We start from the raw sequence: 24,662 nt of genomic DNA on the forward strand, positions 1-24,662 counted from the left end.
TTGTACTAAAATATTACGTTTATTGTTTTATATGACCAAGTCTAGCTAACACATCAGAATATATGTTTTATATGTAAATTTCAATGTGAAAAAATATTTCAACATTTCCTTAAGTTCACACTTTCCATCACAATTATACAAAGCAAACTAGTTCAAGTATGCAAAAGTTTGACTCACCGTGTACCAAAAATCTTGAGCTTGAAGTTAAAAAGACATCAATAAATCTGGCCTCAAAAATATGTATTAATTCATACAAGAAGCGTTCTTGAAAACTAATTCAAACTTATTATAAAACGATGCTTCAAAAACAATTAATTCTAGCTTAATTAAGTAAAAAGGTCTTGAGGATACTTCAGACGATGTATCTTCAAATATGATTACTTACGCCAGGTACGGGTCCTGGAGGCCCGGGATTGCCCGGTATCCCAGGATTGCCGGGGCTTCCTGGAGGACCGATATCCCCTGGTTGTCCTCTGTCTCCCGGCGAACCTGTGTCTCCCTTGGACAGATAAAATATAACTTTTGTGGTAAATTCTAACAGAGGAGCGTGTTACTGAATAATTAGATTGTTTTATAAATGTCCTGATTTTGATTAACCACATGTGGCTTAAGTTTTGAACATGGTTAAAACCCTCTAGAATCTGCAAGAAAATTTCTTAATTTCCTCTCTTGTCCATTCTTGCCTATATTACTTTAACAAGAAACCAATTTCGTACAATTAATAGAATTTACCGAAAATTTTGTAATAATTTTTCTAGGAATTATTTCATAATCACGACTTGTAAAACATTTTGTAATTTCTCGCGTTGTTTCTCACAACTTTCCAACGTTATTTGTGTCAGAAGTTCTCAGTGAAACAACGCAAAGTAACAGAAAAAGAAGACTCATTTGTTTTATTTTTGTATAAAAACAATGTAAATTCATTCTTGTTTGAAGCTTAAATTGTATTTTTAAACATCATTGTATTTACACTTGGAAACAATAACAATTTTGGCGTCAGGCCGTTTTATTAATTTATAATTTTCTAAAAATAATTCCATCTAACGTACTAACATTGTGACAACTGTACACTTTAAAACGTCACAAGACAACACAATGAAAATAAATAAAAGGTTTTTATTTAAATTGTATAATTTTTTGCATAAAACTATGCAAATTTCGTCGTTTTTATCTTAACTTAGTATGAATTGAAAACATTGTATTTATTCTTTAGGAAAAAAATACTTTTACGTTATTAAAAGACATTTATTGTAAATAAGAGAAAGAAACTGTCTCGTCTATAATTGTGACAAATTTCAATACATATTTGAAAATAGTTGGGTTTTAATCTACAATTTCTTTTTTCTAAAGAAATTTAGTTTATTTTCCACATGTATGTTATAGTTAGACACTATTATCTCACCCTTGGCCCAGGAACAGGGACTGCCTCCGCTACTGTACCTTCCTGAGCGTATCCACTTGGCCTAGACTGAAAATATAGATACATTGTGGTATTAAAACTGTCATGAATATTTCAGTTCTACAAGTAATAAAACATCGAAAGGTCTTTACTATTTTTATATACTTATTGATTATTCTTTTCAACAGCCTCTTTCAACAGTGTCTTAATAAATATTTACAGTGAACTAACATTTACTTCTCTTATTCTATAGCGATCTATAGCTCGTGTGAGTATATTCATAGTAAATAAAAAATATTAAACATTTTCCATGAAGTTACATTATATTAGAAAACATAGTCTCTGAAAAGCCACTTATTGCTAATAAATAAGACCTTTTTCAGCACAATTATTAAGGGTTTATATAAAACATTACAACTTAGACATTCTATAATAAAAACCCTTACAGGCCACCAATTGGCCACTAACATTAATATTAGTTAAATTTGATTAACAAATCCCTATTAAAATTTGCAGCATGATTTTTGCTATCCACTTCTAAAAAAACGTGAAAGTATGTCGGCATTATAATACTTCACTTTAGTTTTCTTCCTGTACACGATTATCACTTTATATTTTTCCTGTGAATTTATCTTCTAAATACTGAATGGTTACATACTCATATTGCTGATTTCTACATGTTAAGAACCAACTGTTTAGCCGGTACATCATAAAGTTATTCCCACTCAAATATATTGAATTCTATTATAAAAGTAAAATACCATTAATTTTAGTATATTAACATTCTGATTTCTTCTCCGAACACCATATCTTAACATGATAGATTGTTAAAATTAAATAGACTGTTAGTATAAATGAGTTTTGCAGGGATTATATTGTACAGATTGTGCTTATCACATCTAATATTATCTTATTACTTCTCAGAACACCACATCTTAACATTATAGAATATTAAATGAAATATATTGTTAGTGTAACTGAGTTTTGCATAGATTATATTCTACAGATTGTGCTTATCACATCTCATATTATCTGATTACTTCTCAGAACACCACATCTTAACATTATAGAATATTAAAATGAAATATATTGTTAGTGTAACTGAGTTTTGCATAGATTATATTCTACAGATTGTGCTTATCACATCTCATATTATCTGATTACTTCTCAGAACACCACATCTTAACATTATAGAATATTAAAATGAAATATATTGTTAGTGTAACTGAGTTTTGCATAGATTATATTCTACAGATTGTGCTTATCACATCTCATATTATCTGATTACTTCTCAGAACACCACATCTTAACATTATAGAATATTAAAATGAAATATATTGTTAGTGTAACTGAGTTTTGCATAGATTATATTCTACAGATTGTGCTTATCACATCTCATATTATCTGATTACTTCTCAGAACACCACATCTTAACACGATAGAATGTCAAAATAATGTAGACTGGTAGTACAAATCAGTACTGCACGGATTATAAGGCAAATTCTGTAAATAAATATTACCTTATAAAATCTCTCGTCACAATTTATTGACTACACGTGTGTCACAGTGTGTTTTGTTGACTTGAAGCAATATTGGAAACTGAAAAATAAAATAGTTTCCACGAGAGCTGGCAGTAAACACATCAAGGGTTCTGGTGGGTAATTCAATTCCACTCAGCTTTTACACTGTTTATGACATTGCCAACCTTGTGTGAGTGATGTCATACAACCTTCTATACGGCTGGTGTCTCATACCTGACTTCAGTGATATTTTGTACTTCACACTAGCGACATTTCTAGTTGGAAGGTGGGCAGCTACTGCATATTACACAAGCTGTACTTTGTAATACGTAAGAGCTGGCTGTAATAAAACTACCTTGAGTATTACGCCTTAAGAAGCCTGTTAAACCTCATGCAATGTTACACCCTTATTTTTAAGGCGTTATGAGAAATGTCTCAATTTAAAGAAATGATTAATACAGATACAGGCGACTTTTAGTTTTTTAAGTGTTTACTTTTTATATATTTAAACGATAAAGTACAAAAGGGTTTGAGATTTTGTTTCTGAAAATGAGAAAAAAAAGAGTTTGTTTGTGGATTAATGATATCTGTAAAATGAGACACTTCGAATATACCACTAAAAATGAGGGAGTTGAAGTACACGAGGTTTAACATTGTTCTTATGAGGCTACCATCAAGATAGCAGCCAACACTGCTGGCTCTTGACAACATAATGATTAATCGTTGTCGGCTTGTCGTCCCGAACCCTTCAAAAAGAGAAAGAAAAATAAGAAGAGCTCTTGACTCTTCCTTATTTTATTTCTCTAGAATATTAGGCTAGCAAGTGTCTAACGTACTGATTTTAATGTGGGAAAAAGTGTTAACTTCATTAAGATGTAATTATACCACAATTTTGGATCCGGTTTATTTCAACGAACTAATTTTGGGTGAAAATCTAGTTTCGTAACTAAAGATCTCCGGTATCATCTTTTGATATACGCGCTAGAAGTTAGAACGCTCCTGTGGTAAGAGTAGCCAAGGCTTACGACTATAGATAAAGTACAACAAACAAACTAATTTTGGAGAAAACAAGTTCCGTTACTAAAGATTTCGGGTTATCATATTATGATAAACGCGCTAGAAGTTAGAACGCCCATGTGGTATGAGTAGCCAAGCCTTACAACTATAGATGAAGTACAAATTAGGAACTTTCCACCCACTGAACTAACTAATTTTTGAGAAAAAATGTTTCGTGACTAAATATTTCGGGTTATTATCCTATGAACTATCTTGTGGAATGAGTATTCAAGCCTTACGACTGTGGATAAAATAAAAGCTCAGAGCTTTCCACCCATTGAATAGTTAGTTCAAGTAAAAATGTAGCTTCATTACTAAATATCTCAGTTTTTCATCTTATGATAAACACGTCAGAAGTTAGAACGCCTTTTGTGAAATTATTTTCCAAGCCTTACAATTGTGGATGAAATCCAAAATCTGAACTTTCCACCCATTTCTTCCCCATAGAACTAGTTTATCCGAAGGTCGGCTGTATTTGAATCTTCTACAACAGGGTTAATTGAAATGTGTCTAGAGCACAAATACTAGCATTTATGATACTGAAAGGTCATATACAAGTTTCGTACATTTTTTTGAATCCCTTAAATATGTAAATTCCCAAGGCCCCTTAAGGTAGGGAATACCCGTTGTAAGCCTTTCCCAAGCCTTATCTGAGAGTCTTAAGAGGCTTTATTGTTTTACACACATTGTGGTCCTGCATAAATGTATCGATTGCACAGCTTTCATAGCCAATAGGCACGTACACTATAATCTATGTGGCTTGTTCCAACTACAAGTCTATAGCCGGGAAAATTGCCTCTTGCAGAATATTTTATAATTTCTACTTTGGTTTATTTTGCTGAAGAAATTGAGAAACTCATGTTTCATACTTCCCGTTTATAATATTTATATATAAATATTTATCGATGGGTATATTTATGTATTTAGTTGTAAGCTTTTTGCTAATAGAGGTCGTTGGCAACATTGTCTGGTAGATTTTCGACAAGTGTCCAACGAGCCAGCCACCGAGAACGTTTGTTTAGTTAGCACTAACCAGGGACAAGTACGGTTATAAGGGCAAGAGTGACATCAACTACCTGTAAATTTGGCATTCATAAATTCAGCGTAGTTGGTATACAGTAAGGAAGATAAACTATCTGTTAGAGAAGATTGAGGATTACATTATCCCATTTTACAACCGAATATAATTGGAGTTGAAAGTACCTGAGATTATAGTCCACTTGCACTAACGAACGTTTTATCGTTTTATCATAAAGTAAGTTGAATAAATTATGTAGATAACGACTGTTGTTACAAAGTAATTATAGTGCAGATTAATTAAACCAAGCACAGAATATTTAAATAATTTATTTCGTCGCGTATTTACAATTTAATTACTTTTAAGCAATGAGATCGGAATTTTTCTTTAAGCATAAGTGCTTTGCAGTGAGTTCTTTTTGCACTACATCATTTTCATTAATAGTACAAGTTTTTTGAAAATTTTACTGTATGTGTTTTTATCACTTAGAACCAAAGTTTTAAACTTTATCGGAAAAAATGCACATCAAGCATCACGATAAAAAACTGTCTTAAATATTACACAAAATTATACGTGAATGGCATTAGAATGGTAAAAATAACAGAATTTTCAATTGAAAAACTACAAAATTCAATTATTTATCTGAATAAAATAGTAATTATAGTCGATGAATAAATAGTAGATTTATGTCTATCAGATCGTCTTTGTCAGGACAGTGTTGCAGTAGAGTTTAGTCTCCTATACTGGCTGGGAAGAGATAGCAAAATTCTCAATCTGTAACTGAGAACGTTGTAACACAGTGACAGCTGAAATCTGCTGTCTGACTGTGTCTGAAGAGACGAAACAACGCCGAAACAGCTTCACTCGCCGGAGTATCGCCTCCTTTGCTCAAATTTAGTTTCCACAGGTAGCGAAAGCTCAGTGTTGGTACTGCAACCATAAAAAATAGGAGGGTGGGATAGCTTTTTATTGGTACAATCCGTTTTAACTCTGAGGAGTATATTTTAACTCAGATTGCGGCGCCTAGTGAACATGTTTCGTCTCTTCAGACACAGTCAGACAGCAGATTTCAGCTGTCACTGTGTTACAGCGTACTCAGTTGAAGATTGAGAGCTTTGCTCTCTCTTCGAGTACCTTCCCGACCAGTGTAGGACCTAGTAATTATATTGTTTACGAAAGCTCTTCACAAATCCTGCCTTTCATTGCAGAAAGTGTTAAAAATATATATAAAATATGTAAAAATCTCAACTCATTAAAAAGGTTAAAAATTGTATTAATATTGTGAATTCCAAGTGCGAACATTATTACTAGAGTTTCTAGAAATTAAAAGATTTGTCTTAAATTTTACTTATGAATAATCTAAATTATTTCATTATTGACCTTTTAAAACATGTTAAAAATATGTTAATTTCGTTCTTTTTATTACAATGTTTGCATAAGACCCAAAATACTCTCTAGCAGGGAAAAAATTAAATACCTCCTAATTCGAAAAATCAGCTTTATATTGTGTTTGAAATGCTAAATATGACCTTCTATAAAATGTTATTAACACCTCTTCTTCCTTATCAAAAGGAAAAGTTCAATATTGTATATGAATGAAGTAATTTAAATGAAAATTAGTATTTAAGTTCTTCTTGGAGCACAGACTTATGGCAAGTTATTAAATTTATTTACAATGAATGGCTTTTAATCTCTAACTCCACTCCTGTTACCAAATGAAAAATTAAAATTTATTATTAATTTATTATGTCCAATTCGAACTAAAATTGATTTCGAACGAAAATCAACAGTTTTGCTTTCACACCTATTCTATGAAGCGAGGTTTTTACGCCTTCCCTTTACGTTTCAACTACTGAAAAATTTTTTAACACTTATTTTAAATAGCTAGGATGTTTACTGCCAACGTAGATGTGCCTTATTGGAACAAATGTATTTTACCAAATATAAATGTAGATCTGTATTTAGAGTTAAATATACATAGGATTTTTTTAGTCCTTTAAACAAAAATGAACACACTGTTGAATAAATGTTATTCATATTTGTTGTCCTAAATACATTTGAGATAAAACTGAAAGACACAATTGACTCTACATTGTATTATTATAAATTATATGTTACTGAGTATTTATACCGAGGATCATAGTATGTGGACAATGCAATTGACGTATTGAATCTTTTCGACTGCATAATTAATAATGATCTTAAGTAATATTATCACTATTTAACTAACCGTCCTCATATAATTTACCTGCACACTGACTGCTAAGTTGCACTGAATTCAAAAGTTGTTGTGTAGTATATGTAAAATGCAATATTACATAAAAAAACAACTATTTTCTTATGCATTTTGTATAGTATGTGAATAATAAGTTACCTTAACAATAAAACATATGAAAAATGGGTTTTTAATTATTTTTAAAACTCTTTTCACTTTAATAACGAATAAAATTGAGCTACATTTATTCGATGCGAACGAGATTACCATTGTAAAATAGTTAAGAAGTTATGAATAACTTCTATACAGATATAAGCTAAATGGAACTGTCTGAAAATGTCTATTTACGTTAAACTATATTGAAATAAATTCGTAATTCCACAAAAACAATGGTGGATAGGTGAATGAAAAGTAAAAAGTGAAACAAAAAACGGTTCGCCTTGCATAATCAGAAACAACGAGTACTTGTTAAAACGTATAAATACACCCACGCATTGTGTAATTGATATAAGAAAAAGTTACTATTCGAACAGTTTAATATTTTACCACGTATTTTTGACGTATAAATAAAAAGTTATAATTATTGTGAATTTTATAATAAAATGTTACATTTAATCCAAAATTTCATGACAAAAAACTGAGTGAAACAAAGAGCTTAATGAAAAATAGTCCTTTTTTGCTAAGTTTTATTTAAGCTAAATTTTACATGTTAACTTTTTCTTATTTAAAACCACTATTGCCTAGTAATGTATATTATCCAAGATTTTAACAAGGAAAACTGCGGACAAGGAACAAGGGAAAAATTAGGTTCGATTTAATACAATGAAGATTTTATTTTAATAGTTTGAAAGCAATCAGTTTTTTACATTTTAAGTAAGGATAGATAACCTCTATTTACGTAGTAATATTAGTAGTCTGTTTTCTAATTCTGTGTGTTTTCACAGGTGGAGTCTACAGCCATTGTTTGTTAAAAAGTCGTTCATTAAACTGTTATGTATAAATAGAATTTAAAACTTGTTCATTCAACTACCATGAAATAAACGTTATATTTAAATTTTATGTTTAAAGCAGTTCATATGTTTGTATGAACATAGTTTTCTTCGAAAGTTGTTTAAAGGTGTTCATTCAATCTGTTAAAACATTCTCACTAAATAAGGAAGTCCCATTACTTGGGAAGGTTTTTACTAAAGAGAACGGAAAATTAATTAGGCAGTTGTGGTGCTGAGTATTATTGGTTTTACCCTTAACCTCCGTCTATTATAATTTAACTTAAATCAAATTTTTCTGAAAATTAAAACAATCTAAAAAACTGTTAATACTGGAAATCGATAGCGTCAATTAACATAAAATTTTATATTAGCATATACGGTACTTTGATATATTCTATGTGACTCACAAATATGTAATTTCACCCAAAAAAATCAAAGTAATACCAGAAATAGATTAGCACACAATAAAAAAACATATATCAAACATAATCATGAGTTGGGAGGTACGAAATAGGGTTATATAGGAACACAGTTTAGTTTTTCGAGGGATCGGTTAACGAATTTGTTTTAAAGTAGGAGTAATCAGTTGTGCTAGTTTTGATGGATTCAAAATAAAATGGTTGTAAAAGGTTTAACAATACCAAACGATATATTTTTACAGGTCATATATTTTTTAGCCTCTATCAAATTAAGTCAATCCTCAAACAGGTAAATAATAGTTGTGCTACTTATTATGAGATAATTAGACTAGAAACAGTAAATTTCAGATCATTAATCATAAACTGAAAAAGTTTTTTTAACTACTTTGGAAAGGTTTAATGGAAACTTCATAACTATCCAGCTTCATAATCGATTGTCATTATTTTAAAGGTGTTATACTGACTTTTTTATTTGGAAATGTCCCATGATAAAATTTGAGAGTTTTCATCAAAGATTTTTAGTCTACTTTTAGACTGATAAATCCTTTTCCTCAAAAAAGGGCTGGGGTGAATTCCTAGAACATTTTAAAATTAATTGTTGTTACATTGTATGTTAATTATGGAAATAAGTGAAATCAATAAATCAAAAGCCTTGATCATATATTTTCATGAAAGTAAATTAGACTTATTGGCAATTCCCGCAGATATTGCATCTATTTGAAATGCAGACTGCCCTTCGGTCCTCACCTTCTAATGTCTTCAGAATGTTTCGGAAATGCGACCTGAACAACTGTCTTTGATATGCTAAATAGCTCCAGTTGCTGAAAGGGAATGGGAACATCTTACTCAAAACGTTGCCCTTTGAATTAAAATTCGGCTACTTGTAAACACGAATAATTTATCAGTTCAAGGGCATAGGAATACTTCATATCTGAAGGTTTTATATCTAACGTGAAAAGTATTTAAATTGTCATTACAGCCCTAATTAATCATCTAAATTAAACTTAAAATAACAGGCTTCATTTATAATGGTAGTGCTTCTATGTACATATATGGAGATGTATTTGTAATAACATGGCTGCTTTTCGGAACTTTGTTGTTTAAATGAATTTTTCCTTTACATCTTTATTAACAGTTATTAAATGATCTTTAATGGCCATAGAAAGCTGTTGATCCTTTTCTCAATAGGAGTATATTATAAATTTCCTTTTTCGTTTCACTGGTCCTTATTTTTTTATAACCTTTATTTTTGTAATCACACTTATTAATATAACAAAAGTAATATATTTAAATATTAGATTCCATAACATGACCTTGAATCATTGATTTTAAACATAGCTGCAACAATTTCACATTTTCTATTTTGTTAAAAATTACCATAATCCGTGTTTATTTGAAATGCAGACCAAAACGAAACCTTTATCACGAAGAAGTTTAATTCTTCGCCTTAAATGCTTACTCTGGTTATCCATAGAATAGTCCTGCATTGTACTCATATTGAAATGAATCCAGAATAGATTCAACAGATCGAATGAATGAATAAGTTGTTATTATTATTAATTCCACTAGTTTATAATTGTATTTTAATCCGTAATATATCTACTATTTATTCTTCTACGAATTTAATACGTGTACCATGAGCAATAAAGCTATTCAATTCTGTCACTATTCTGTTGTACAGCAATAATTCGCAAAATTCCTATTTTTGAGTTGGCTATTATGTGTTTTTGGTTTCACAAAACTCTGGTGCTGAATTGTGGAAACCCGAATTGTTATCCTAATTTTCATAATTATGGAATTTCCTTACTAAATTATAAAATAAAATACTGCATTCCGTTATTGCATTTATTACTGCATTATGTAGCAATACAAAATCTATGACTAATATAATTATATGTAGAAAAGTTGGGATGGTCATTCGGCACAAAATCGGGTACGTAAACTGGCGGTTGAACTCTGTAATTATATTGTTCCGCTGTACAAGACTTAAAAATAAATAACTACAATAAAGAATTTATTTAGTTGAATATATGTTTTAAGTTTACTTTATTCCAGCCAGTTGAATTTGTTAACTTAACTTTATTTGGTATCTTTCTAAATGGATTTAAAATTTTAAAGGTTTCTTAAGCCTTTTAATAAGACTGTGGTATTAAACTGGTAGTTTTATCTCTAAACCAACACGGTACATTGTAGGGGCTATGAAGACACATGTTTACTTTGTTGTAGATCTGGAACAACTCACCATAAGGCCAGGTGCTCCAGGTGCTCCAGGATTGCCAGGAATTCCTACAGGACCCTTGTCTCCAGGCCGACCTGATATCCCTGGGGGTCCCATCTTCCCACTGGGACCTTCAGGACCTTGTTCGCCGAGAGGTCCTGGAGGTCCTGGGTTGCCCTGAACACCCTGTGGTCCTGGAGCTCCATCCGACCCAGGTTTACCAGCAGGTCCTGTTTCTCCCTGAAAAGAGACATTTTCTTGTCAGGTCAGATTCAATTACCATTACTTAGACGAAGATATAATAATCACTAACGTATAGTAATTATATACATAAATACTATATTATACATATATTTTATGTCTACATATTGTTAACTGTGTAATTTGATTACAATAGTCCACCTAATATTTATTATATTACCACACGATATATTAGTGATAATAATTCATACTTTCATCAAAACTAATACTTTTTGTCATTGTGATAATCGTCTTTAATTAATCTGTTTATGGTAAACAATCTAGAATTTTCAAACTTATACTGATAATTATAAACTGATTTTTATAAACAACATATATTTGAGGAAAGAAGTCACCATGTATATAAATAACATACAATGACGACATATACCGTCTTATTTTGGTACATAGCTCAATGTTTATCTTTGGTCATTAACATACATGTATGTTCTTGATCACATATACTACCGTTTTCAAATTCGATGCATAATAATATATAAGTTTAGTATTTATGTTCTGAAGGATTAAACGTAATTATAACTTTTCTAAACTATAAAATTATTCTTAAAAGTTGTAAACTATATATTGAAGAAACACTCTAGCTGATAATTCAATATAAAACATTTTTCAAATTCAATATTTTAACATAGATAGGAGCATGGCAGTTTTCGGTAAAAGCCTAACACCAGTTCGATGCAATTGTCCTACCAGGCTTATAAGGTGTCATGTTTTATTCAACAATGTAAGTTATATGACTTGCAACAAAGCCTTTTATCAGGGTTTATTATCTCACTAGATCAATCATCATTTGTTATTATAGACTTTTAGCAGAGTTTATCAAGGATGTATTATTGATACAATATTTATTATCTTGCTGAATTAATTGTCAATTTTTTGTGCATTCAATCAAAAAGTTTTAGCAGGGTTTATCAAGGATGTATTATTGATGCAATATTTATTGTTTTACTGTTGTTATCATCGATGTTTTACGATTTCATTAAAATACTTTTAGCAGGGTTTATTACTAGTAGTATTTTCATTTAGAATTTAGAAAACCATGATCTTACAAGTTTTGATGTACGGGTCAGAAGTATGGGCACTCACAAAGAAATCCCAAAAAAAAGTTAATAACCTTTGAAAACAAAATACTAAGAAGAATTTTTAGACCAGTTCAAGAAGGAGACATATGGCGGATCAGGAAGAACAGAGAACTAAGAGAAATATACCAAGATCCCGATGTGATTGCACTGATCAGGAGTAAAAGAATGAGATGGATGGGCCATGTTGCCCGTAGGGAAGAAGATAAAATGATAAAGAAGGTGTGGCGAGGGGAACCAGAGGGAGTGAGGCCATTGGGCAGACCAAGGATGCGATGGAGAGATCAGTTGGAGAAGGATTTAAGAACGATTGGCGCTACACTGGAAGTGGCTCAAGATAGAAGAAGTTGGAGAGACATTGTTGGCGAGGTCAAAAACCATCTGGGTTTTCGAGTGGCCACAGGAGTAAAGTATTTTCATTTATTTACCATATTTATTATATCACTGATTACCATCATCAGCGCTTTATGCTTTCATTTAGCAGCAGAATGAAAGAGAATAATTTATGACTTTAATCGTGTATTCACGGATTTGGATTTAATGGTTGTGTAAATACAGAGAGGTAGTCTGCTACCTTACTTATTTATGTTTTATTCAAACGTTTTATAAAATGTACGGTTACAAAAGCACTCAATGCAAAAGAAATGTAAATTAATGAAGATACATCAGACGTTAAAAGCATTTAATCAGGACAATCCAATTTTGTTATGACTTTTATGCATATATTAATTAATAAAACTTCCAGTAAATATATATTAAACTTTTTTAGTCGAAAAGTGATGAAGTATAAGCTATTCGTTTAGCTTACCTTCCTTTTACCTTTTGGTAACTTTCGTTGCAGTTCAAATAAATAGTCCACGAGGGGGTCATGGTAGTCATAAAAATGACAAGAGAACTTTGAGTTAATTTAAGCATGAAAAATACAGGAAAACCCCCAGGCATATTTGATAAAAATGTTGTCCAGCATGTCTGTAAATCTTATTAAAATTATATTCTTTTCAAAAGGCCTTTTACATGACAGGTTTACAGCCTTGTTTTTATTTGTTCATAAATATTTCATCTTATTGCTTAATGGTGCTTATTTTCATATATGTTTAAAATTATACCAAGAAATATACAGAAACCTTAAGTTAATTTTACAATAAAACTCTAGAAAGATTTGTAATCGGTTCGCTTTACAATTCGGTTTATTTCTAGCCTTGCGCTGTAATGCTGGGCAGATAGAGGGTAGTCGTGATACCAGTGTGATGTGCACACAGTACCGTGTGGAGCCTGACACCACAGAATGTTCTGATAAAGGTGGAGCATGCAAAAACACACTCTTGCATATGACATACAGGATTACTAGTGAAATCGGTTTATTTCTAGCCTTGCGCTGTAATGCTGGGCAGATAGAGGGTAGTCGTGATACCAGTGTGATGTGCACACAGTACCGTGTAGAGTCTGACACCACAGAATGTTACTGATAAAGTTGGATCATATAAAACACTCCGAATTTAATTTAGATTAGATATTTACACAATCGCGCATTATGATTGTTTTTTTATAAGACCACCACACAGAGTGCCCCAAAAGGGTATTAAAAAATTTTTTTAAATTGTTATTAGTTTATTTAAAAGTATACATTCTATTACTCTGTTTTACTTTTATTGTAGGCATTAACGAGCGTAAACAAGAGCAAATGTAGAAACACCATCTGTCCCTACTCATTAGTTATATGTTTCTAACTTTTATCGTAAACCCCATCAAGGATGCTTCCAGTACTACGATATGAGACGTAATTACTTGATCATGTAATCGGTTTGCTTTCTAAACCAATTAAATTTTATTGGTTACACGTTCAAAAGTTAGTATATATCCTTACCGTTGAAATAGGTCAAATTGTATGCAAACAGTTAGTGTAAGTTATACAGTACTACTCTACAGTACTACTAGAGTAATACGAACTATTAACAGTGTATAAAAGTCGTAGACAATACTACTTTATACAACGGTCATGTCATGATAAACACAATAATCTGTAATAACGTCGGTTACGTCATGAGCCGGGAGTAATACAAGTCACATCTCCATTTAGTGTTATACAATAACCCTAACAACACGACTATCTCAGCTTCTGGATAGCTCAAGGTCTATAAAAAGTTGTTTGAAACAGCGTGTTAGTACTGATGGTTTCCATGATATCCGTATCCGTTCCAACTGGTTTAATATTTCTCTCAATAAAAAATATTAAATTACCTGTAGGTTCCTATGAATTAAAAATTTATATAGTCAAGTTGTAGATGTGTACATATGATATACTTTTATAATTTTGTATATTTTAAGTTATACGACATTAAATATACATTTTCCTAAAACTTTCTCATCTTTGTTCATATATCAAGTATAGTAACTAAACATTCCATGGAAACAAAGTAAGAAATAAAATTGTCTTCATTACTTTTTTAATATTAAACCCCAAAAAGGCCTAATAAACAAATCTTAAAAGTTTTTAGTTTCTATACATATTATACATATTGGCTGACTTTTAGCGAAGCCTTTCACTGAAGAGGCTGGACTAATTTCATTTCCGTCTGTCTGTCTGTCTATAAGTCGTCTTTCCGCACGAGATCTCGAAAACTGAATGAGCTACAGACTTGAAATTTTGCATGAATCTTGATTGCAATATGAGATACACTGCCTTGAATGATGGTGCATGTCACTTCATGGGTTTCGGCTGAGCGTTAGCGATCCTTTTTACGTTGGCCTAATGGGTGACCATGATGCCAATGAAAATTTACAGAATAAATACATATTAATTAAAAAATCAATACTTTCATAAGAGATTCGAATATGTAAAGTATTACCATGTGTATGCTTACTATCCCAACAAATACAACACCATTTTATAATGGCTTTTACTTTTCTGTATTTAAAGAAAACTGAGTACAATAATGTGAGATTTGAACATGTGATATTTTTAATTATAGAGTAAAACAAAAAATAACAGAATGGAAAGTCAATATGAAAAGTCAGTCGGTGGCAACCGCATTCGCGTTGTAGTGCCCTCCCTAGCTCTCCGGAACTGTTATTATTTGAACACCGCTAAGAAAACATAACTTAATGAACAAAATTTTGGATGTATCATCTGGCTAAATATCCCGACAAAGTTGTTACCCATAGATTGTTTATTTTCCATGAAATTTAATTTGTATATTGACAAGGTGTTCTAGGATGGTGCATACCCAACAACGGAATTTGTCTGAGCGTATCAATTTCTGTTCTGTATGGTTGTATGTCTGCCTATCTGTCCGCAGGATATCTTGAGAATGAAAGCCTGTTACGCGACATGTGGTAGGTATATGTGTAATAATGTTTGAAAGAGAGAGAGAATGAAAGAGACACAATTCTCACTGACGGCTAGGATAGAACCCTCTGGAGACGCCCGCGGTGTGAATTAATCCCCGAATCCCTCGGCACGACCCCTAAAAAAGTGTTTTGTGGTTTGAAGTCTACAGTCAACTGTAACGTCCTGGCACAATTGATCGTTTAGTTGCAGTGTCGTAAGCTGGTAAATATTCACTTATTGTATGACCAAATAATGGAAAGTTTAAAAAAAATTTCAAATATCCTTTTTTATATAGAATATGATCACATTTTATATTGTATTCTTTGTGACACGGATAAAATGAACTAACGTTTAACACATTCCTCATAACTGTGGTGAACTGTTATTCATATGTATCAATTTTAATTATACATATATATATATATTTATATTTGTTAATATTTGGTCCAATATTTTGTATGTATAACAATTGCATGGTTTATAATATTGTATGTTATAGTTTAACATCAAATATTAATACAATATTTTTAAACATTAAATATGATATATAACATGTGTGTGTGTGTGTGTGTGTGTGTGTGTGTGTGTGTTTGCTTTTTATCTTTGGCCCAGTACTGTATATTTGTAACATTTGCTTAGCGTACATATATATATATATATATATATATATATATATATATATATATATATATATATATATATGGTATATACGATTTATTAAATTATACAGTATATGTAATTAAAAAAACACAAACTGCTTATAAAATATGTAATAATGAATATACATAGAGATGTTACAGAAGTTATTAACAACAAAACTAATAACATAAGACCTGTTTTAACCCTAGATTGTGTCTGTAGTTTATTTGTGACTCTATCCAAAGCAATTTTAAGTCCGAAAACGTCCAGAGTAGTCTGGAAACCAATTTATTTGTATTTAACGAACATTAGTTTTTTAAATCTATAGAGGAGTACTAAAACCCTGAGGAATACTTACCCCCACTAACCTCGTGTAATTTTTGTGATCGGTTTCACACTAGTCTCTCGACTCCTGGGACAGGGCACGATCACGCCGCACTAGTCATATAACAATAATTTTCGATCTTCTAGATGAGGTTATTGCAGCTGTTTACCACCATTTTTGATGACCGTGAATAGGTGAAATATGCTTATTCACAAATGAAAGGTCTTTCACCAACATTTACTTGCAAAACATTATTTTTATTAAGTTATTTTCTTCTGGTACCTGTATTAAATATCATGTTTATAACCAAACATTTTCATACTAAAATCATTAATGTATATTTGTGTACTATATAATATATGTAATGAAAGTAGACCTAAGACATATTATAAACATGTTATATCGTACGTTCATCTAAACAGTGACATTATAATTCAACGAGGACTGGCAATACTTAGGAAAATATAAAACCATAGTTGTAGAAAATCAGCACTTCTTAAAACATAAAAAGAAGTGTAAATGTGTCAAAAACTATACATTGAAGAAAGAACGTACCGGAGCTCCCCGTTGGCCACTGAGACCGGGAGGTCCTGTAGATCCAGGAAAGTCCTGGTAATCCTCTGTCACCGGGAGAACCCTGAGGTCCTGCGGGCCCTGGTCCTCCAGGAGGGCCCTCGCCTCCTCGCTCTCCCTTGATCCCGTCCAACCCCTGAGGTCCCGGTTGCCCCATTGGCCCCGGATTGCCAGGTCGACCGGAGTCTCCTGGGATTCCCTTGATGCCAGGAACCCCTGCTGGCCCCGGAGGTCCTGTTGGTCCTGATTGACCCTGGATATAAAGAATGATTTAATTTTAGGTAATTCTATATTTCCAGTGATTTATACACTTCTTCCCTTAAACATAAGATAAGATATATATAGAAACGATATTTTTCTGTAATCATATTAATCATTAAATATTAAAATCATTAAATATGTACTAATTATTTTGTATATATATAATATAAGTGTCAACTAAATGTCGTCTTGTAACATATACATTTAAATAACCACATAGTTTATTCGAATAAGTTACATAGACTAAAGCAATCGTTCAAAATGTATTTGCCTGCGATATTTACTGTATTATAGGATTCACGCATACTACTAGAGCCTTGTAAGCGATCGTTTTGAACAACTATGTAATTAATATTTATTATACTTTAAGCCGCGAGTATTGTGTATTTGTATGACGTCAGTAAGATTATAATTATTTTAAAATTGGAAATCCATTGTCTAATATATGGACGTCTATCTTCATTTCCATGACAAAAGTGGCGGTACAATTTTCAACGGACGATAAGTTTTTTAAGTGAGAGGCTACTCAAGATAATTTCATTGTATACCAGCAGTGAATGCGTGAACAGAATTACGAAGTAAATATTTTGACCTACATTTCATGTGATGGATTGCCAATTAACTAGGTTTTGTATTCAAAAAATAAAACATTGTTTGAATTTATTACCACATTTGTATTATGAAATAGTTCAATAATATAGTGTTCAGTGAGTAGTGTTGTTTCTTTGGTATTTATCACTAAAATTACACCTTAATCCTGCTGATTAATGCCATTTTAATTAGTCAGTATATTCGGTCACCAATCTAGGCCAAAATTATAACACAGTGCAGTACAAATATACATTCAAAGATCAAAGCAAATAACTCTCAGGCTGGATTGGAAATACAAATGCCAAGCGTCTTGATTGGAACTCGTTTTCATGGTCTTTTATTTACTGATCTTAATTACAATCAAAAGCTCGCCTTGAAACATTGTATTCAATTAGCCAAAATAGTTATATTATGATTTAAAATGGACTTATATATAGCATAAAAAACTATGTAGAACTAAATATGAATTAATACATTCAATGGCATTTTTCTTTTTGTTAATTTCATTTTTAAATAATGTTTTAAGAGTGTATCATCATTTATCCTTTAGTAATAATAATGGGTATGCTATTTAACTGTGTAAAATTTAACACACAACCGTTACGTGCCGATTACATCTTTTTATCATCTTTCTACCAAAATAAATATAACACTTTTATATTTACTACGCAATACTCTTGTGTAAGTTTCGTGTAAATGATGAATAACGTTGGAAACAATATGCAGTTACTTAATTTGGATTATTAATTTATTTTTTATTTTTTTCTACATTAAAAACATGAACTTCAATGTGGTATTTCAGTCACATTTATAGTATTTATAACAATTTTATACTTATTCTACTAAAGCAAACGTTGCTGATAGTGTATGGTATTGCATTGATATAATTATAATGAAATTAAACAAACACAGCATAACTTCTCTTTACGTGGATTTATTTTATTTTTTAAGGATAGTTCGATTCCCTTGTATTCCTCGTTCTGCCCGTCCTTATGGGCCACTGGCCTGTGCGAGGATCTTATCAAAGAGATTAAGGGAGAGAGTCGGTGCAGTACAAGGTCGATGGTACTGATAAAAATGCAAGGTCACACACAGTATTTGAACCTGTGTTATCTCTAACTCAGATCCAAAGTTCCTAGAACACTCTAACATATACCGCTCGTTATGCTGGAATACAGTAAATAATTTCGAGAACTTTAACTTCCATTATCGAGATATATTATACCGGTAAACATACCAAAATATTTTGATAGTTCATCTAGCCCAAAATAGTTCGGTACCTCCCAAATTTATGAATTAGTTTGCTAACACAGATTCTACTGTTACAATATTTTATAATACATGTATGTACATAAAACATAAGTAGTTGAACTGAATAAACTATTCCTTCTCCTATATATAAACTCTATGTTATTGTTTGGCAACAAGAGAGTAATTTTATTTTTTTTTCCATCATGATAGTAATAATGGTGTGATAACTTTTCTGAAAGAGCCACAAACTCAAGAAATATCTAAGCACACACACACACACACACACACACACACACACACACACACACACACACACACACACACACACACACACACACACACACACACACACACACACACACACGCACGCACGCACACACATATATATATATATATATATTATATATATATATATATATACACACATAAGAAAGGATAAGTGTTTAAAGGCCAATTAATATGATTAATTTAAAAAAAGAAAACACATGATTATATCTGATTACGATAGGAAAATTATTTACTCTATCTCTAGATAAACAAATCACGTATGTGACTGAAAATTATAATGTACAATAACAGTGTGCACTAGTTAGTGTAATAGTGTAAACATAATTATAGCATGATCTATGGATAGTTGAATGTACACACCGCTTGTCCCGGCTCGCCCGGTCGTCCAGGTGGGCCCATCAGTCCCTGGTCCCCCCGAGACCCCGCCTCTCCTCTCGCTCCCTTAGCTCCGGTCAATCCCACAAGCCCTGGTGGACCCTGCTCCCCAGGACTCCCTATCAACATTGGTTTTTATTGAATTAGATTTCCAATTTACAATTCCAATCGGCTGCAACAGAGCAAGACTGAACGACTATGGGCTTGGCGTCACGAAAGGCTCTGCAATATTATTGTAAACAATTAAAGTTACTGAAATTGTTTTAATAAGAGGTAACACATAAGAGTGTGACTGTAAACAAATACTTTTTATAAATATTTTTGACTTACAAAGAAACTGGGCAGGAATAAAAAATTTTATTTATTTTCATAAGCATATTTTTTTCAGGGAGCATGAAGTAAACTTTGATCAATGCGACATTATAAGGATAAGTGAAGAAGGCATATTACATATAAAACACGCATTAAGTATACCAACAACTATAATTAGTAAAATGTATTGTACCTTACTTAAAAAATTCGTTTAAACTGTTTTAACAATGAAGTCAGTATTTAGTCAGAATGTTTCCTGATAAAAGAGATCTTACCTGAAGGCCCTGGGTTGCCTTGCTCTCCTTTCAGCCCGGTGAGTCCTCTTTCGCCCTTGACCCCTGGTAGTCCTACCAACCCCTGCGGCCCTGGGAACCCTTGAAGGCCTTGGGGTCCAACGGGACCTCTCTCTCCTGGGTTGCCCGTCGCACCTACTTCTCCCGGCGGCCCCGGTTGTCCTGGATCCCCTCTCTCAGCCGGTTCTCCGGGAGGTCCTTGAGACCCCAACGGACCTGGAGGTCCTCTTTCACCTTGTCTTCCTAAAGAGTATTATTTATACTTGAAACTTTAAGTTCAGAACAACAACTACATAGAGATATTAAGTTTTGAAATACTAAATATTACTTTTGCAAACCTCCCCCAAAGAATCATACTAAATCGGTGTGCGAGTGGTATCAATAAAAATTCCATGTATTTATCAAGGAGTAAAACTGTCTACCTCTCTAACACAACATGTTCCTTTATTCGGTTATCAAGCTATAACTGCGTGTAGGGACCTATGCGGTCTGGATTTTTCATAGACAGAGTACATATAATTTAATGTAGCGTTCAAAAGTAGTTACACCGCTTAATTTAACAGCTTAATTCAATGTTTGGATTATCCAATTACGACTATTCCTCTCTCGGAGTTTACACAAGGTGTATTCGATAAACCTTCAGTCCCTGACATTTCAAACCATGACTTTGAAATATAAATTTATCAATCAATATTTTAAATACACTATTGTGTTACAAATCTCCCGATTTTTCCAGGAAATGTATTAAATAGATTAGATTTATTAAAAATACCATGTATTGATCAAGGAGTAAAACTGTCTACCTCTCTAACACAACTTTTTAATTTATTAAATAGATAACCTTCAAACAAAGAAAAAATGATTGGTTTTTTCAGATTTTATTTACACATGTGCAAGGATCATTGTATCTTCTCTCAAAATGTGGCATTTCAATATGTATCACTACTGGTGATGGGGATAGTGATACACTCAGCTGGTGCTGGGAGACTTACTAAAGCGAGCTTAATATTTTCCCTCACAATCCTCTAAATAACGTTCTTCAGTATCACCCACAAGTGATGTAGCCATCGACTCCTCTGATACTGTCTGTAAGACATCTTCGAGTCACTCAGTGAGCTATCAGAGACATTGTGCCTACTCTAAGGTCTGTAGGGATAGTTTAGGAGTTTGGGGCACGTAACAGATTGTGAAACTTATAACTAAACATACACAAACTAGTTCAAGTTTCAAACATCATAAAGACGAATAGGGAATACCAATGATACAAACTGTGCCAAGCAGCTACCAAGGGATTGATTTTACGGTCGGTGGCGCAACCAACCAACAATTAGATTACCCTGGAGCCTACGTGGATTTTGGACATTTGACGATTGGTGGAGCAACCTACAACCATCAGACTGCCTTGGAGCTTGTATAGAGTTTGGAACTTTGACGATTGGTAGCGCAACCTATCAGCTTTCAGACCACCCTGGAGCCTATATGGAGTTTGGACCTTAGACGATTGGTAGCGCAACCTACCAGCTCTCAGACCACCCTGTAGTATATGTGGAGTTTGGGCCTTTGACGATTGGTAGCGCAACCTACAACCATCAGACTGCCCTGGAGCCTATATGGAGTTTGGACCTTTGACGATTGTTAGCGCAACCTACCAGCTCTCAGACCACTCTGGAGTATATGTAGAGTTTGGGCCTTTGACGATTGGTAGCGCAACCTACAACCATCAGACTGCCCCAGGAGCCTATATGGAGTTTGGACCTTTGACGAGTGGGAGCGCAACCTTTTTATTAATTTTTCTAGTTTATTATTTTTGTTATCTTAACTTTGGTATCCAAGCTACAAAAACACGTATCATCGTAGCCGGCAATAACCTTTCAAAGTTTTAATGGCACCGTTCAATATCTAAAAAGGAAACCAATTATATTAGAGACCCCCTAGACATTGTTGCTATTTGTAAAGGGTTTTTTATTCTTGTATTTTATTCCGTTCCAGCTAATTGAAACAAATGAATGGAGCTTCAAAACAGGCACAACCTTTGACTTCCTAAATAGTCCATTATTGTTTTCTTTTAATGGTACTTATCCATCTTTTTCATTTTATTCTAAGTTTAATCTCGAAAAGTTTAAAGTCGAATCTGAGACGAAATTATCAAACTCATTGTATTTTAAAGAAAAATTACGTCTGATCAACTTACTTTTTCTTGATTTTATTGCTTTTCACTCATATTTTTATTTTATTTTATTCTTGTGAAAAATATAAGAATTCTTTTATTATTTAAAAAAGTTGTTGAAAAAGAAAATAAAACATTCTTATACTTAGTGTCAAAGACCTGCTGAACACTGGACTGAAGAAAACTGAGTCGTATTCGCTTTGATACAGTTTGCTAACTAAAATTTCAAAGCTGAATTAACTCAAAAGAGTCGAAACTTTAACTTGTGTATAAAGGCAAATACATTGGTTTAGTTATCAAATATTACTTGTTATTGTAATTTGTATACCTATGAATACGAACGAGTTGTGTTGATGTCCGGAGGATGGTATCAATTAGTTCTGAAACCTGACGCATGACTGCGCTACGCAACTTGGATTTTTACCGTTCCAATATTTATTCCCTTAACTACTTGAGCCCTCACTCTACATATGACAGTCTGAGCGCTTACTTGTTCTTATACCACTGAATTATCTATATCTTGTGTAATTAAAACAATCAATTACTGCTAACACCGAATCATATTCGTTTTGAAACTGTATGTTGTCAAAGCTGTAACGGCTGAAATAAATCCAAATATAAAATCTTATATTTTATTGTTCCGAGAAGGCACATTTACACGAACTATTTTACACTAATATTATTATCATATATACATTACCAAACCGGGGAGTCTTTAGCAACCGATAAATTCTCCCAGGGGCCACCCTTGAGCTCTTCCACAGTCAAATGCATTTGACACCATAATGTATTTTAAACGACTATTTACGAGTATATGATTTTACTGGCTTTTGAAGGTTACAAATTCTATTTAGTTTATATTTTGCATAGCTGTTCTAGAGTCTTATGACACAGCTTAAATGGAGGTTGTATTAGAAAAATAGGCCACATTAAGACTTACGGAAAACAATATCTGGCAATATTACACAAGTATGATATGCATGCCTGAAACAACCCTAGAAACGCCTTTCAGTGAATGCAGTTCATTAGAGGGTAATCTAAACCTCGATCGAAGAACATGCCTAGGATTTGATGATGGCAGTGACTATAATGCTCAAAACAGACAGAAACTACATTTTCCCTGCCCCTTGAGTAATAAACTTCGCAAACTCTCAACAAATGACGAATTTACTTTAATAATTAAAAATATATCAATATAACAGGTACCTTAAAAAGCATGTACTTTTGAGCAATCACTTGTTTTACTTGCTTTTTTAGTTTATGCTTTTATTCGGTTTTTATAGCCGTGTTTATTTATATTGTAAGGTTTTTAAGTTCGGTTTAGTTTAAGATTAAGTTTGTGACATTACTATGAGCAAGGGCTGCTGTGAGAGGATTTAATAATAGGTTAGATTGGCAGTACAAATACCCTCAAATGAACCAACACATTTATTTGTGACAACATTTCATTAAATTGATTAATTGATTGCGTCAATCGACATATTAAACACCAAACCTTAATACCTTAATACTTTGAAAACATGTTTGATATTAAATTATTCATTACAATTTATTTTAAATTTAATTCATTATAACATTTACTAGTAATTTTGTAGTGTTGCAATAATAATGAGTTCATGGACTAACATGAGAAACTTTCTTTAAAATAGCTAAACATTTACATAAATTTACATTTTCGAAATTGTGAACATTTAAATAGATATGGAATTGAAAATGATTAATTGAACCCTAAAAGAATATACTAAGTTCTTAAAATTACTTACATTTTTATTTCACATCACACTTATTACGCCTAGAGATATTTTTCCGCACACGAACACACAAACACTCCCGAACTTCACTTTTCGAATTCCCGGCCTCGACTTTCACCTCTCCTCCTTGTTCTTCAGTTTTTGATGTTCTTCTCCCGCCAGCTCATTGACCACGCCTCTGCCAAATCTCTCCATCATAATTTGGTGATTAACAATTTTTCATATCAGCATGGCTGTCCCTTACATTGTCGCACGGTTTTTACAAATAAGCATTTCCTGTTTGTTCACCATCGGGGGTCGGGGGGGATGTTTCGTACTTTTTAATCCGGGGGGATGT

General features: G+C 32.5%; 1 protein-coding gene across 1 annotated transcript; it reads right to left on the reverse strand.

Annotated features, from left to right (window-relative positions):
- Positions 1 to 367: 367 nt before the first annotated feature.
- LOC124370958 (collagen alpha-1(II) chain-like) lies at positions 368 to 20,650 on the reverse strand (the record flags this gene model as incomplete). Its single annotated transcript, XM_046829264.1, has 7 exons — positions 368 to 499; positions 1,403 to 1,468; positions 10,859 to 11,074; positions 17,019 to 17,053; positions 17,091 to 17,289; positions 19,788 to 19,921; positions 20,390 to 20,650. Coding segments are annotated over 7 exons (1,043 nt in total), but the record flags the coding sequence as incomplete, so codon positions are not given.
- Positions 20,651 to 24,662: the final 4,012 nt, after the last annotated feature.

Source organism: Homalodisca vitripennis, unplaced genomic scaffold (assembly GCF_021130785.1).
Source record: "Homalodisca vitripennis isolate AUS2020 unplaced genomic scaffold, UT_GWSS_2.1 ScUCBcl_686;HRSCAF=3237, whole genome shotgun sequence".
In the NCBI taxonomy this organism is placed as follows: domain Eukaryota; kingdom Metazoa; phylum Arthropoda; class Insecta; order Hemiptera; family Cicadellidae; genus Homalodisca; species Homalodisca vitripennis.